General features: G+C 36.4%; 2 protein-coding genes across 2 annotated transcripts; both read right to left on the bottom strand.

Moving 5' to 3' along the window:
* Nucleotides 1-6,834: 6,834 nt before the first annotated feature.
* On the bottom strand, nt 6,835-7,776 carry LOC308638835 (olfactory receptor 5D18-like; the record flags this gene model as incomplete). Its single annotated transcript, XM_081276674.1, has 1 exon — nt 6,835-7,776. The coding sequence occupies one exon, from the start codon at nt 7,774-7,776 to the stop codon at nt 6,835-6,837; it is 942 nt and encodes a 313-aa protein (XP_081132800.1).
* Nucleotides 7,777-14,316: 6,540 nt separating this feature from the next.
* On the bottom strand, nt 14,317-15,255 carry LOC308638865 (olfactory receptor 5D14; the record flags this gene model as incomplete). Its single annotated transcript, XM_081276770.1, has 1 exon — nt 14,317-15,255. One exon carries the CDS (start codon nt 15,253-15,255, stop codon nt 14,317-14,319), a length of 939 nt encoding a protein of 312 aa, XP_081132896.1.
* Nucleotides 15,256-17,672: the final 2,417 nt, after the last annotated feature.

Here is a 17,672-nt window from a genome sequence, read left to right as displayed (position 1 = left end):
CAAGTGAATCAGAGCACACACTGCAGCTAACAGGCAACAGCCAGAAACCAGCTCTGCACAGAGCTTCAGGCACATTGTGACCATGTACAGCAGAGCGTTGCAGATGGCTACAAAGAGGTCATAGACCATCATGGCCAGCAGGAGGCCCTCTGTAAAATAGAATTGTACCATGAATGCTGGAAAGTAGATGGCTTTGTCCTTGGTTAAGATGTTGGCCAGTGCTGTAGTCTGGCTGGGCACAAAATCACGAGCCATTCAAGCAGGAACAAACTTTACTTTTGAAACTGCCGCTAATGCCCCATAGGCTCTCAGCACGATTGTCCACCGACCCACAACGCGTTCTCCTGGACCCCAACAGGAAGTCCCTCCTCCAGAATTCCCTCCTACCGCATGCATTTCCCCAACCAATGGGAACTCTCCCGGAGTCCCTTAGCAGGCTGAGGTGGACAGCAGGAGTCCAATATCCATATGAATGCAGATCTTAACATAATCATATCATCTCAATGGCTTGCTGGCATCACCTTTCAACCAAAAATGCCATGCATCATATTACTTGGCTGGGGCTCTTAGCAGGCCAGCATTTTGGGTACTGTGATTGAGGAGCAGCAGAAGTCCACAAAGGACAAGTGACTGAGGAAGAAGTACATGGGAGTGTGCAGTTGAGAGCTGACCTAGATCAAAGTAACTATGCCTACGTTGACCAAAACCATGACTCCATAGGTGAGAAGGAACACCATGAAGAGAAGGACTCTCAGCTCAGGGACATCAGACAATTCCAGGAGAATGAACTGGTGAGATAGGCTTCTTTGTGCTTATTTACCCATAAGTGTTTATGTTTTATTGATGCATTTTAGATGGGAAAGTATTTATTATACTCCATATAATTGTTTTGTTAAACAATTAGCTTAGTGTTTTAGTTTAATAGAGTGTCTATTGTTGGCTATGGTTCAGGTAATTAGTACTCTTGAGAACAGCCTTTCTATATTTATGAGTTTTCCATCTTCAAAAGATCTATTTGCTGACTAAATTGCTCCTCTGAATCTGTCTCAACAACTCATCAAAGATGTGCAAAGGATGTGATTCAGAAAAATAACCAATGAACATTGCAACATTATTTATGATATGAAAATTTTAGTAGTGAAATATGAGAGGAAATGTATATATCAGAGAAAATTTTAATAACATGAGAATTGACCATGAAAAATTGAGACTTAGTGAACAATTAAACTGAGAGACTTATCCTGTATTTTGTATATGTAATAATATGGTTTTCTTTTCTAAGTGACCAGGAAAAATGAGTAGTCTTTCTCTGAGTTCAAAGTAATACATAATTTTGAAAATGTTTTCCTGTTTTTAAGTCTTTCAAAAAAAATAAATAAATAAATCAGGTGATTGTTTGCTCATGAAACACTGCTTCTATACCAGGAATGAATGTGACACTATGTCATATTTGTAACACTTTTATTGTCACTATGGGTGGTGGGGTGTGCTTCTGCCATCTACTAAGGATGCTGTTAAACACCATCCAATGCATATGGCCGACCCTCTCTATCACCCCACACATCCAACATAGCCAAACACCACCAGATTGATACAGTCAGTTGTTCCACACAGTTGAGGAACCTGCTTTCAAGGGATATTTTAAAGTGCTTTGTGCAGAGCTAAAATAATTCTTCCCTTTTCTATTTCAGAGACGGTTCACATGTCTGTGGCCCTCTATGGAAATTTTCGTGGGCATCTCATTGCCACCCTCAGCAATGTGGTGACTGTCAGGAGACTCTCCATGCAGGCTTGACCGGGTTCTACAGATGGAGTTATGAGAGAGATAAAGAGGAAGGATGGAAAAAGGCATTTATTCCCACGTTGATGTTAATTTTCTTCTCACACTAGAAATTTCTTATGAGATTTGCAGTTCTGCACATTAAATTGCCCCCCTTTCCCGTTGAGAATGTCATTTACTACAGAAGGAGAAGTATAATTTCTTAAAGAGGTGCTTAAAGTGATACTGTCAGTTACCAGTGATGAGTTCTGCTTCCTCAAATACTGAAGTATAACATTAGAGAAGCCCACCAAGGCAAGCATGTAAAAGCAGGGCTTATTTAAAAAGGGGTAACATAGGCTTCTCCTGGGAGGGAGAAGGGGGCCATAGCTGGTATCCTGGTATCCCAAGAAGCAAGGCATTCTGCCTTTTTTATATGTCCTAGGCTTTCTTTGTTCTCCTGTTGTCTTCTCCTTATCTCTCTTCTTCTGGTGTACCTGACTGGACCCAGGAGATGCTTAGTGGGAAGGCCAAAAGTGAGAAGCAGTTGGGCCAGAAGGGCTAAAGTGGTATTATCTGGGCAGGAAGGGGGCATAATTAACAAGGTAAATCGAGTCAGGTCAGATCAAGTAGGCCAATTTTAGTGGGTCCAGGAAATTGGAGAGGGATTGAAATGCTAATTCCCTCAGGGCCCTTCCTCCACCCTTATCAAGATAGCCTGCCCCAACTTCCTGGCTCATTTTCTTGCTGGGAATTAGCATTTCAATCCCTCTCCGACTTCCTGGACTCACTAAAATTGGCCTCCTGGATCTGACCTGACTTGATTTACCTAATTATACTGACTATTTATCTAATTATGGCTCCATTCCCCCTCTAATTTTAGGAAACCCTTACTGCTGTAAGGACAAGGGGAGACAACCTCTCTGGCTGCTAAGAGCTGAGAGGGGGCTACATGAGGTGGGGCAAGCAGCTTTGGAGGTCCCTTTTAGAAGTTGGGTCAGATCCGTAAAAGACTGGTTGGGAAAGAACAGGTTGTAAAGTCATCTGGGAATGGGTGTTTCTGTGAGAAAGAAAAGAAGACTTTTATTGAAATGAGAACAATACAAAAACAAATGTTACAGCATCTGGAACATGTTAATAAATATCATGAAGATGACTGAAGCCAATAATATCTCACCAGGATGTATAGGATCTGCCAGTTTCTCTTGATAGTTATCAGGCATTCCTGTCTAAGAATCTCTCTTTTGTAGCCTCCAGTCTTACTTATTCTTGGGGGCTTGGCAGTTCTCAAAGGATTCTCTAAGAGAGGAATAATAGATTTTTTTTTAAACTGTAATACTATTTCCCTCCTTTACACATCATTCTTCTCTCACATATGATTACAATAGATGTCAAACAGGAAAATAAATCAAGTTTTCAGTTTCTAGAATATGTTATTCATACATATATATATATGTATATATATATATCCCTCCAAAATAATAAGCATAAATTCCAACCCTGAAAATGTTATGATTGAAAATATCATGGACTTTATGTTTGTGGATTTTTCGCTGGGATCTGTGTTTCCTAAGCTTCTCAAAACAATCACAGACCTCTGTGGGACATCAAAAAATTATCAAGAAAACTCTTGGAATTCAAACAATTATTTTCATACTGCTTTCCAGAGTGGTTGCACCAATTTGTAGTCCCACCAGCAGTGTATGAGAGTACCTTACTCCCTACATCCTTGCCAACATTTATTGTTAGTTGTATTCTTTAATTGTCATTCTGACTGAAGTGAGATGGAATCTCAGTGTAGTCTTAATTTGCAATTCTCTAATAGCTAGAGATATTGAATATATATATATATATATATATATATATATATATATATATATATATATATATATATCCTATTTCTTCTTCTGTGAAGTGCCAGACCAATTCCTTTGCCCATTTATTTTCTGGGTTATTTGGTTTTTTTTACTTTAATTTTATTTTTTTTTAATTCTTTATATATCCAAAGATTAATGCCCTATCTGAAATGCAGTGTGGTAAAGATTTTTTTCTCATTGTGTAGTCTCTCTACTCACATTCTTAATTGTTTCCTTGATAATAAAGAAGCATTTTAATTTGATATCATTCCATTTATTGATTCTTGATCATACTTGTTATGCTTTAGGAGTCTTGTTGAGGAAGATGGTTCCTAAGCTGACATAAGGCCTACTTTTTCAGCTAGTTAGCAGACGATTTCAGTTCTAAGGCCTAGGTCATTGACCTACTTTGAGTTCAGTTTTTTGCAGGGTGAGAGATAGGGGTTTAATTTCATTTTGTGACATATGGATTATCAGGTTTACCAGCATCATTTGTTGAAGAGGCTATCTTTTCTCTAGTGTATGTGCATAGTGCCTTAGCCTAGTATGTAATAACTGTATTTGTGTAGGTGTGTCTCTGTTTCTTTTATTCTGTTCCATTTCTCTTCATCTTCATGTCTGTTTTTGTGTCAATACCATGCCATTTTTGTTACTGTAGTTCTGTAGTATAATTTAATGATTGGTATTATGAGGCCTCCTGCTTCACTTTTCTTGCTAAGGATTCTTAGGCTCTCCTGTGCCTCTTACGTTTTCAAATGAATTTCATGACTGTTATTTCTATTTTTATGAAGTATGTCACAAGAACCTTATTTTAGGAATTGCACTAAATCTGTATAGTGCTTTTGGTAACATGGCCATTTTGACAATATTATTTCTGCCTATCCAAGAACATGGGGGATCTTTTCATCTTCTAAGGTCTTCTTCAAGTTCTTTCTTTAGCATTCTGTAGTTTCATTTTAGAGTCTTTTCATCATTTTGTTAGATTGAACACATATTATAAGTATGTCTGCTTTATGCTTAACAGGTCCTTCCTGTACATTATACAGTCTGAAGACACATCATTCTCCACAGAAAGAATGGGGACCATGAAGCTCCATTAGTGAGAATAATGACACACATTTATTGATCAATTCCTATGTGCAAGGTACTTTTCTAAATCCAACTATCATCATATTTCTTCTTTATAAAATAAATGATATCAGTGATTTTATGCCCCTTACAAATGAAGTGACTGAGGAATAGACAGGCAAAATTTGCCCATTGTCATACAGAGAATGCTTGGTTGAGATGCATTACATGCTACTTTCAGTTTGTACTACCACATAACTGTGGGGCAAGCAGAGTTGCAAGGGCTCAGGGAGGGCAGACTCCCTATGTAATGCCAAAGGCCATCATACTGAGATGCCTCAATGTCCCTCCATGTCTGCGCCTTTCCTGACTGTAGATCTTTAACATGAACTCATTGTTCAAACCACAGTCTGGGTGCCCCTAAATACAACATACATTTAAAAGTTTCATGGAAGTAAGTAGTTACAGATAAGCTATTCCTAAATTCTCAAAACAACTATTCGTAGATAGATAAGATTTTCTTAATCTAAAGATTCTTGGGTTTCCTTTCAAATCTATCATTCCCAGAATAACTTTTCTCCTATTCTTCAAATTCATGGACTTTCTCTTATTCATTTACATCTTCCTTTGTGAATTACTCTCATCAAAAAACAAGACAAAAACAAACAAAGAAACAAACAAAAATATTATTTTGAAATGAGGCCCTTCTAAGTTGCCCAGGCTGGCCTTGAACTTGTGATCCTTTTGCTGCACTCTCCCAAGTAGCTGGGACTACAAGAAAATAGCATTGTGCCCAGGTCACAGGATTATATGATTCCTTATCTAATAGTGCACATGAAATAAACATTTTTAGTATTTATGAAGCATTTAAAATAATATCACAATAACAAATAATGCTCTTAAGCCTTCATAAATGTATACCCCAGGTATTTTTTCTCACTTAGTTAAATATGTTAAAAAGTGTATTTTTTCATTGTATTGATTAATATTTGGAATTTTATGTGGACACATTTAGTAAAGATAAGGAAAAAGCAGAGCAAGTTATTCAAATAAAAGTAGTTGTTAACACCAAAGTTTTCATATTTTAATTAATTATGTTAATTAGGATGATACATGGTTTTCAAATTTACTTTGAAGAAGATTATATAAATAGTTAGCTTGGAACACTTAAAACAAAATAGATAAAATTTTTGTTGAGAGAATTCAGAGTTTATGTTTATGCTCAGAACAATAAGTTTCAGTAAAATTGAGAATATGTGTGATATCTTCCAAGATGGAATAATAGCTTAATAATAGCAGGAATAATAGCAGGAAGCCATCATCCCAGTCTCTTAGCTTAATGTAAGACATTTTCTAAGGTGAAGTCTACCACTTTTGATCCTCTGGTGGGGTCTGTCATAGATTATCACACTACCATGCAGAGCTACTTTAAAAATATTTCAGGACACACAGTATCTTTCTTTCAAATTTATATTTATACCAAGGAAATTGTTTACATTGAACAATAAACATAGACACCTAGCAGCACATACACAAATGTGTCACATTAGCTCAATAAAATAAAATATCACATTCTTACCTCCTGGATTTCATGTATACACTGTTTTCTTCTGACTAAAACTCCTTTCTCACTGAACTATATCTCCAAAATCCTTTCTTTCTCTTTTCCTTGACAAGTTCACATAATAACTATTTTAGAAAAACATTCCTTTCAAGTTCCTCAGTGCATTTAAACATTCCCTTCTCTGAAATTCCCCATGATAGTTAATATTTTATTACTTTTTACTTGGCCACTTATTGCATAGGTTTATTAAGAGCTTAGTTTATGTCAAATATCTTATAAAATAGATAAAGTACTAATATTTACTAAGCAGAACAATATCCCACGTGATATGTAGGCTTTTCGTTAATCTTCACTATATGATTGTGAGTTATATTATTCCACTTTTGTAGGTAAAACAAGGAAAATGAAAAAGATTACCGATGTTTTACAGCAAGAAAAAGACATTTAAGTTTAATCTCTTGAAAGCGAAATCCAGTTCAATTCCACTCCATAATATTGGCTCTATTCATTTTAATCCTATCCTTAAAACCAACCTTCTAGAACACAATTTATATATCAGGAAAAAAAATTCCATGGTAATATGATGTTCAAAAAGAAGAGACTTTACTGCCAAATATTTTGCTGGATGTGTCCTTGACATCCTTATTTCTCAGACTGTAGATGAGGGGATTCAACATGGGGATCACCACTGTGTAAAACACAGAGGCCACTTTGACCGTGTGCCTGGAGTTCTTGGAGTTGGGCACACAGTAGAGGAACAGGATGGTGCCATGGAAGATAGAGATGGAGGTCAGGTGAGAGGCACAGGTGGAGAAGGCCTTGTGTCGCCCACTGGCTGATGGCATCCTGAGGATGGTGACAACTATGAACAAGTAAGAAGTGAGGATGATGAGCAGTGTGCTGACTTCATTAAAAGTGGCAGAAATAAAGAGCAGCAAAGAGGTGATGTGGGGATCAGAGCATGAGAGGGAGAACAGGGAGGAGAACTCACAGAAGAAGTGATCAATGGTGTTGGAGCCATGGAAAGACAGCTGTAGAGCAGAGCACGTTAGTATCAGGGAACAGGCCACCCCCCATGCATAGGATCCGGCCACCAGCACAGCACAGAGTTTCTGGGACATGGCCAGTGTGTAGAGCAGAGGGTTGCAGATGGCCACGAAGCGGTCATAGGCCATCACTGCTAGCAGAAAGGACTCAGTTACCACAAAGGTACAAAAGAAAAAAATTTGTACCACACATCCTGAAAAGGAGATGCTTCTGTCTTTTGCAACTAGGTTCACCAGCATATTTGGAGCAACAGTGGAGGAATAGCAGAAATCCACAAAAGAGAGGTGGCTGAGGAAAAAGTACATGGGGGTGTGAAGTTTGGGATTAATTTTGATTATGGCAATCATCCCAATGTTCCCTACCACCGTGACGCTGTAGATAGCCAGGAAAACCAAGAAGAGTGGGACCTGCAGTTCTGGATAATCTGAGAAACCCAAGAGGGTGAAGGTGGCCCCACTCTTATTTCTGTCTGTCAGAACCATGTTTGTGTTGTTTGGAATCTGAGTTAATCCTGAAAACAAAAATATTAGGGAGAGTGAGGACAGATGCAGTGTGGTTTACTGCGTTTTCCAAGTTTATAAATTACCACTTTCAGAATCTGCATATTTATTTATATGTGGTAGACAACATATCTACTATTTAAAAGTATGAACCCCTTTTTAACATTAGAAACATACAATTATTGAATTAAATTATGAGTTCTGAAAGATAATTTTTAATACAATTATGAAAAATTCAGATCCATGGTAATGGCCATTTTAACAAATGTTCACATAAAACTTTCAACCATTGTTTAAAATTGTAAATTTGTATAAGATAAATCTAATTATTAATGATAATGGATGATCTCAGTCCTTTAACCAGCGAAAAGATTGGAAGCTTTTAAATAAATTAATTTTTATAAATGTTCCTTTATATATTGACATGCTAATTCTTAACCTTGTGCATTTGTTTTTAATTCCACATATCACTTAAATCCTCTTTTTTGACCTAGTATTGTGATATCAGCACAAATCTGAATTAAATTTGCAGCAAGTATGCTGTTTGACTTAAGGAGTTCTAGTACAAACTTTGCTCAATGTCTGAAAGAAAAAAAATATAACTGGAACAATTTATAAACATATTTTAATTTACTTTCTTATTCTAGAGCCAAAGAAATCTTGAGTTTCCCAATGGAATGCAGACTAATAACACTCTACACATCTATGACTGAAGCAAAGATCCTCAGTCCTCCAGTGATATATCTACTTCTTATCTACCAGTGTCTGGTCCTGATTCTAGATTTAGATATTAGAATTTTTTTATTAATAATCATGTTTACAACAAGTAAGCAAACTGAAAATTCTAATTCTATTTGAGGTAATTCTGTGATGGGCTATATGACAAAGAAATGTACTAGAAAGCACTATCAAGATGATACATATTAGAGGGGAATCTAGGTACTTTTCTCAGCCAGAAGTAACTAACTATAATATAACTCTGACATAGAAATATCCCTCTCCTGGGTATCATGCACTCAGTCTCTCTTTTGTCTCTCTTTCTCTAACTTTAAAATACACCATATTTTTATTCTGTGCTTATGTTACCCGTAGAAGAGTAGAATTAACAATTTTAGGTAGTACTATACCCTGAAGATGTTTCATTGCAGGGAGAGGAGGGTAATATAAAAGAAACATATTTCTGTTATTAGTGCCAAAAACCTCTCATATCTAACCATGCCAGCATCCTTCCCCTACTATTTATGAAAAGTCATCTTTAGTCACAGAATCTATGAAATAGTCATTACATAGCCCATCAATAAAGATATCTAATCATATGCTGAGACATTCAATGATAATATCTTTTCCTATCCTAATGAATTTACCTATTAAAGACAACCTCAAAAGACAATGCACAAACCAGACATTCTATTATCTATTTTCTTACTACCATGCTTTATTTATCTAAATAATCTTAAATTTTATTTAAAACTATTTTTACATTTAATGCCATGACTGCATTATCATAAATGCTATTATTAAATCCCGGGTTAAAAAAAAATAAAAAAATAAAACTTATATGAACTTCCAGTCCAGGAAAAAAATTATAGCTGAAATCTTTATCCCAGTATTTTTTTTCAGTTGAGCTGTTATTTTTTGCTATCAGTGGTTACATTCTTCTAACTTTAATCAAATAAGATTCTTTTTTTATAGACATTCTATTCAATGTCTATTTCATTTTATTTAAATATTCTATCTTGATAACTCCTTCAAAATTTGCAAAAGTGAGACAATACATGATTTTTTTGTTTTAGTGATACTGGTGAGGGGCTAGTTAAGATGGCCCTCTAATATGAAACTTTGTAGAAAAAGTGTACTCACTGTTCCTGGTTCTTTCACATCTATTTCTCAAGAAAACTCTAGTTTTAAGAGGGTCGGTTTCCTACATTGAATTTAAACCAATATGTCTTTTGAATTTGAAAACAAACCTGCTCACAGCTAAGGCAGGAGCTCGCTTCATTGGGGCAATTCAAATATTCTTATATCTATAGCTAGTTTTGGATATAAGAACCCTAGAGACAATCAATTGCTTAATTCTCTTGAGGTCGTACACAAGCAATTAAAATTAATCACCTCAAGTTGATATAATTTTAATATCTGAGAAAATTTAGAGAAAAAAACTAGCAGCATCAGGAGCATTTTATATAACACATATTAAATTCACCTTTCTCATACCTTCATTACTGTCTTTTGCCCCATAAATTTCATAAATTTTATGCTCCACAAATTTCATGTATAGAAACATATATTAGAATCATCAATATAAAAATGATTTGCTAATATTTGCTAGGCCTAATACTTTTCTACCTTATTAAATAATTTGTTCATATTGGAAAAGAGTGAATATCCAGATGTTCAGGTTGTAATGCTTCACTGAAAGTTAAAGCAGAAAGATTTACAAAGGTCAACATTCAACTGGATAAATGATCAAGTTTCTGCTAAATCTTGGCCCCATCTGTAGTTTCTTTCCCCTACCTGGTTCAGATGTGGGAGGACCCTGAAAAGGTCATTTGTGAGACTATGCACAACTTTTGAGAGGTGAAATGATTAGATTATGAGACATGTCATTTAAATGTTGGATTAATCCACTGATATAAATAAACAAGGCAGTAAGTGTAGACAGGTAAAAAGTGGCTAGAGAAAGGTTTTCAGTGGGATGTTCCCTGGGAGTTTACATTTTGCCTTTAGTGTGTAGAGTTCTCTGCTTACTGGGTGCCTTGTCATGAACTCCTTCCCTCCAAACTATCATACTACCATGTTGATCTGCCCTATCTCTGGCCCTCAGCTTCAGAGTGGGCCAACCATGCACTGATCCTCTGAAACTGTTTCCTCCTGTAACTTGTCCTTGTCAGATCACAGTGAGTACAAGCTAACTATTACACTAGCTGTGCATGCAGATACTCTGACTTCCTCATTGTTTCTTAAAAGAAGACCACACTCCTTCAACTCCCTCTTACTGGAATTCTTTCCTTTTAATTTCTGCTTATATATCTTTTTTTTTTTTTTGAGAGAGAGAGAGAGAGAGAGAGAGAGAAAGAGAGAGAGAGAGAGAGAGAGAGAGAGAGAGAGAGAGAGAGAGAGAGAGAGAGAGAGAAGACAGGGAGAGACAGAGGGATAGAGAAAAAAATTAATATTTATTTTTCAGTTTTCAGTGGACACAACATTTTTATTTTATATGGTGCTGAGGATTGAACCTATCACCCTGTGCATGCCAGTTGAGCGTGTTACCACTTAAGCCACATCCCCAGCCCAAAATATATCTTTTTAGTGAAGTCTTATATGAGCACACTACTATAACTGAAGGGATTACCTATTCCACAATATTACCATTTAAACTGTTTAAAACAGAAAAATGTATTTCTTAAATTCTTTTGTTCTGCATTTTAAATATATAATTTGTTTCCCTTTGCTAAAATAAATTTTCTGGGAAAGTGAGAAATTCATTGTTGAGTACACTGATATATTATAAGCTGCTAGACTAATAACTAGCACAAAGTATACCATGAATAATTGTTGAACAATAAATATGACCTTTCATGCAACTGGGACAGAGCTAAACCTACCAGAACTGTGGGAAAGTAGAGGACAGAGAGTTCAAAAAAATTCTGAATATTACTACATTAAGTGATTATTTAAAGTAAATGTACACAATTATAATTTACCTATTAAAATAATATTTTAAAATTTGGCAGTAAAAATGAAAAAAAGGTCTTCTGTACTGATATTTCTTTAGCCAAGCTTATTGCAATAGACATATTGTATTTCTAAAATAATATATGATATTTATGTTTTCCTTTCTATTATAGTTGAACCTGCAATGTTGCACATGCATGTTTACTGTAATTGTTTCACCTGTAGAATGGATGCTTCTTAAGCTTGGGAACCATGTGGTCAGAATGAAGTCATTTTTACAATTCTGTAATATGTATCCAATCACAACTGTAGCCCTGTTTAATGCCCACCCCAGATTTTAAATTAGCTAATCTTGTTGAATATAACCAGAGACTCCTCTTATCAGGAGCCAGAAAAAAAGGGTGTTATCTCTTTAGGAATGAATATTATCCTACTGCCTTCCTAGATGAACTTGTCCTTCAGATTCTCTTTGGGAGTGCACCCTTCTGCAGAAGTACAATTGTGTTTGCCAACCCACTTCCCACCATGTGTTTTATTTTTTGTGGCACCTCAGTATTTTTAACAAATGTACAGCAAGGAGAAATTATTTGCAAATGAATACTGATATCTCAATTATTCTCCTTCAGAAAATCCTAAAATAGCTTCTTTAGAATATTTTCATGCCCAGTCACTCAGAATGTTTGCATACCAATTATGTCCAAGGATATGCTTTTGATATAAGAATACAAAATGAAATCTCATTAAAACATTCCTCTCCAAAGATATCTAATCTTTCTCCAGTAATAAGTGATAATAAGTAATAACCATTGAGCACACACTGTTTGAAAAGTATGCATTTCATAATCAGAATTAAAACAATTATTATTCCATGATCATTGTTTTCTGGTACAGGAATCAGGGAAAGAAGATTGAGTCCATAATTATGATATGTGATTTATTCATTTAATTGTTCATTCATTTATTTATACAATAAATATTTATGACAGGCTTACCTTGAGCCAGGTACTGTTTTAAGAATTGGTGAGACAGTGTTTCTTTGCTCATCAAAGTTATATTTAAAGTAGGATAGTTAAATATGTGATCATTTCCCTTAGTGCCAAAATAGATGTTAGCATAGTTGTCATTTTAATTAGAATGTCAGGCAAGGTGCCTTTGTGAAGGAGCAGAGTTTTGAGTTTGTTGCAGAGAAGAGCAAACTCATTTATTTTCAAATAGAAGGTCTTTTATTTATGTATCTTAACAACTCTGGAGTATGTGAGCCTTCTGTGCATTTTCTCAATTTCTTTGTAAATATATAACAAGGACAATATAAGATATAGCTGTGTTTGTCCTTCAAGGCTATATTTATGCCACTAACTTGGTTTTGTCATAGGACAATGAGGAAATATTGAATGACGTTAGTAGAGTGCTATTGTGGCACACTTTTGTTAGTTCATTACTGATAAAAATTTCAGATCACCAGAAAAAATCTGTAATAGTAAAACCAGACACAGTACATCAATATTACAGTAAATCTTTCAGTCATTTGAAGACTTCCAGGGAAACAGCAATGAAATACTTTCATCAATACTGCAAGCCTCAAAACAAGGAACTCCAAGAACTATTGAAGCATGGATTAATTTTCCCTGTCCTACATGTATTTCTTGAGCATTCTGGTATGAAGACTATGTGGAGTGCACCCTGCATGTAGGGACAGCGTCAGGTTGATTACTTTAAAATTACCCACTCTCTTTTACCTAATGATTTTAATACCCATTGAAATCATCGCCATCACTATGGTCTTTTAATTTTTTTTTTTTCAGATGAACACTTCTAGAGTTGTGATTTTCTAATTTCTGCTTTTTCAGCCTTGATTTCATCTGAACTTCCTCTCATGTTAACTATTAAATGACTTTAAAATGCAATTCATACAGGAAAAATACTTTGAATACAGTTCCTTTATTAAACAAAGTTTAGAGGAATGAATTGCTATCCCAGTAACTTTCATAGAAACCAAATGATTTATTTATTGCTTATATTCTGGATAACCTGGATTAGACAACGTTAGAGATTCCCAGGTATGAAGATTCTGGGACTGCAACATTTTGACTAGTAATATCAGTGTGCTACCTAGAAATATTGAAGATTCCAATGTTTGTCTTTTCCGAAAGACAGAATTAATTTTTACGCACTCTTCTGCTAAAAGTCTCAGCAGCACTAAACAGAAAGGGCACTAGATCTGTAGTCAGAAATAGAGTTCAGTTCCTGTTTCAAGTCACATCAGTCATTCAAGGTTAGTGTAGCCATATACCCAACAAACATAATTGTCCTTATCCTGTGTCTCAGCAGAAGATGACTTGGATGTTTTAACTGCCAGACTCTCTCAAGTTCTAAAATTCACAGAACCATGGCATCAAGGTATCAGAAAGTTTTTTTATTTTTTAATCGCAGAGCATATCCATCTTTATCTCCCCACATTGACACAATACTTCCATGACACAACTCAAATGACCTTAAAGGCCAGGCACTCATTAGCATACACATTAACAAATGAGGAAAAAAAAATTCTGTGGTGAGCTACAATCATTCTTGTAGTGGCTGTAGCCCCCACACTATATGATCTATCATATTTTGTGATTTTTTAAATATTTGAGTTCAGAGACTTCAAAGAAGTAGATGTTTCATGGATCAGAATCTTATGAAATTCATCTCAATATTACACTTCTTTCTTTTCTTCATGAGATTTGAATTTATCAGTCCATGCTTCCCAATCATCTATACAAACCTCACAGAAACATGTGCTGTAGGCTTGGAAACAGGTTCTGTTCTGTTCTCTTATTCATTAGGATGAAAACGTTTCTTGAGACTGGTTCAGTGAAATGGTATTTTTTTCCCTACCAATTTCCAGACAGCCTCTTTGACATCTTTGTTCCTCAGGCTGTAGATCAGGGGATTCAGCATGGGGTTAACAACTGTGTAAAACACAGAGGCCACTTTGACTGTTTGCCGGGAGTTTTTGGAGTTGGGCACACAGTAGAGAGAAAGGATCGTCCCATGGAAGATGGTGATGGCAGTCAGGTGGGAGGCACAGGTGGAGAAGGCTTTGCGACGCCCACTGGCAGAACGGATTTTTAACACAGTTACAAAAATAAACACATAGGAGGTAAGGATGATCAGTAGTGTGCTTACCTCGTTGAAGGTGGCAAAGCCAAAAAGCAGCAAGTGTGGGACATGGATGTCAGAGCTGGAGACAGCAATGAGGGCAGTATATTCACAGAAAAAGTGGTTGATTACATTAAATCCAGAAAAGCTCAGCCGAAGAGCATAGCAAAGCAGGACCAAGGGGCCAAACATACCCCAGATATATGAACCAGCCACCAGTAGGGCACAGAGTCTCTGTGACATGACCACTGTATACAGCAGGGGATTACAGATGGCCACAAAGCGGTCATAGGCCATCACTGCCAATAGAAAGGACTCAGTCACCACAGCTGTGCAGGACAGGAAGTACTGCAGCATGCAGCTGGAGTAGAAGATGCTTTTATCCGCCACGACCAAGTTCTCCAGCAGCTTGGGGGTGACAATGGAAGAGTAACAAAAGTCAACGAAAGAAAGGTGACTGAGAAAGAAGTACATGGGGGTATGGAACTTGGGGTTGATGTTGATGATCACTATCATCCCAAGGTTTCCCACCACGGTGATAATGTACATGAACAGAAAGATGAGAAAGAGAGGAATCTGAAGCTCTGGGAAGTCTGTGAAACCTAAGAGGGCAAAAGTTGTCTCCAGACTCAGATTTCCTACAGCCATCACATAACTTCCTTCCATGGGAGAGTGTAGTTGAAGACACCTGCTCCTGTCAAACATAAGATTTATGGTGATGAGTGGCAATACTGTCGATAAGCAAGAAAGGCACATAACTGATAGGAAATGGATATAAATTCACAAACCAGTGATGAGTCTGTGAAAAAAAATGAATTATTTGCTTCAAAGAATAATATGTATTGCAACTGTATTTTATTTGCACAAATCAATTAAAGTCAGTGAGAGTGAGAGAATATGTTCTATATTAAACATAAGTAAAATATTAGGGGGTTATAGATAAAGAGAGGAACAATCCCATTTCAGCACTTTTTTCTCTCATAAGCTTATTTCCTTAATAGAATATATTACCTGCTGAGTGGTCAAGGAGAACAATGGGAACACACACTTTATTAGGGCTTATGGGTTTATTTTCTTCATGAAATGGATGTCTACATACCTAGAGGCCAAATATTTAAATGAGTTTGTAATATTTGCATGATTATTCCATGGATCAGAATTCAATTGCATTTACAGCAACTTAGAATAAAAGGAAAAGTCAAAGAGAATTCCAGTTACAATATTAGGAAAAAAATATTTTCACAATTTCATAGAAAACCTGAATAAACTTACCTGCCACAGAGAAACGGGTCACCCCCTCTTATTTCTCTGTAGGCTGAGTATAATGGGGACACCAAACATCTTATATCTAACTTTACAACCCCAGGGACAGTAACTCTAGAGAATCAACAGCAAATTATTCCTCACAAGCACCTACACAGGCAATTAAGGCAAGTCTCTTATACTATCATTAATAAGTGGTATTTTCTTGAAATTACACAGAAAAATGGCAGCATGAAGTTAAGTACTTAGTTTACATATAATTAAAATGCCCTCTATGATTAAAAATAAATAAATGAAGATGAAATACTGCCTCGTCTACTTCAGAAAATCAGGGTATCTCTATATTTTGAAGAAAGCATATAGGAGATTCAGGTATGTTACTCTAGCCTGTCTATAAAACTCATCAAAATGTGGTTCCTACTAAGTGAGTACCATAACAAAAGAAAACTTTATAACAAGTGCAGTCTTCCATACAGGCTGTTCAGTTACTTGGGCCACATAACCCAGTGTATATGATTGTCCTTGTAGGATACATGGCAGATAGAGGTTATCAGAATGTTACATAAGACACATAATAAATTACACATCAGAATGTTAAGGGAAACAGTAACATTCACCTTTTGAGAAACAGCCTCTGTCATTTTAACACATCCTCATAGCAACAGTGATTGGTAAAAGATCCGCAAGCTACCATGCAACCCAAATGTCCCATTTTGAGCAGGATGTTGGTGATCCTACCCATCTATCATATTAGGCATGGCAGCAATCAGCTGCACTCCTCTTTTTAAAATCACAAGAGAATGTGTCACCAATATCCAGGTTACATACTCTTACTTCATTGCTTCCTTCTGTTCAGCCTGAATTCATAAACTCAAGAGTTTATGAGCTCATTCACTTGACAACTTGAATATGCAGACAGCACTGAGACCTTTTTTTCCTAAGATCCCCCTTGATATGCTGGCACAACCTAATGGTAGATAGCTGCAGCACAATCGTCCATCGCTGGGGTAGCCCTGAAGGACAGCAGTGAACAAAGAAGGCTTTCAGGAAGAACTGCAAATTTAAAATGGGGGTTGTCTTTTCAAATTTGGCTGAGAAAAGTTGTATGGTAATATTTCAGAAGGATGGAAAGATTACCTCTATAGTACTATCTGCTGGAATGTGATACATAGGCTCAATATATAGACTCTGCAACCAAAATGCATTGCAATTTCTGGAATAATTTCTGAGATCAGGATAAATGAGCCCAAAGTGTAAAGGGAATGGCTTTTCTACCTATTGATGATCCACCCACTGAAAACTTCCTTTCTGGAAGTGAAACCATGAACTCCAGTAGTTAGGAGGTCTTTTCTCTCTGGAGAGTATGCTCCTGCTAGGGCACACAGTACAGTGATGGACACATTAAGTCATAACTGTGACTTTCTTGTCCAAGAAAGTGTGGTATGAATGCCTTGCAGATTCTGGAGGGAAGCAGCAAGATGTCTTATAGCTTCTACTTTCACTCTTTTCCAACTCTGAGAGCATCAAATAAGGAAGCCAGTGGAACTTAAAAGCAGGTTAAGTTGCTGCTGGAAAAAGGCACCCCGGTCAATACTCAGCACCAGATCACCTAACGTATAAGCAGATACCATCTTGGAGTGGAAGTATTAGTACTAGCTCTGTTCACATAATCGCAGCAGTGTGCATGGGCCTTGGTGATAATGGCACAATATCCACCCTGTCAGCTTACAGAATGGCAAGAGATAGTTTTTAGTCACTAAGTTCTGAGAGTTTTTTTCACCCTCATCAAAAATAATTTATTT

Source organism: Spermophilus citellus, assembly GCF_964194105.1.
Source record: "Spermophilus citellus genome assembly, chromosome: 2".
NCBI lineage: Eukaryota > Metazoa > Chordata > Mammalia > Rodentia > Sciuridae > Spermophilus > Spermophilus citellus.
This window is presented reverse-complemented; position numbering and strand designations above follow the sequence as displayed.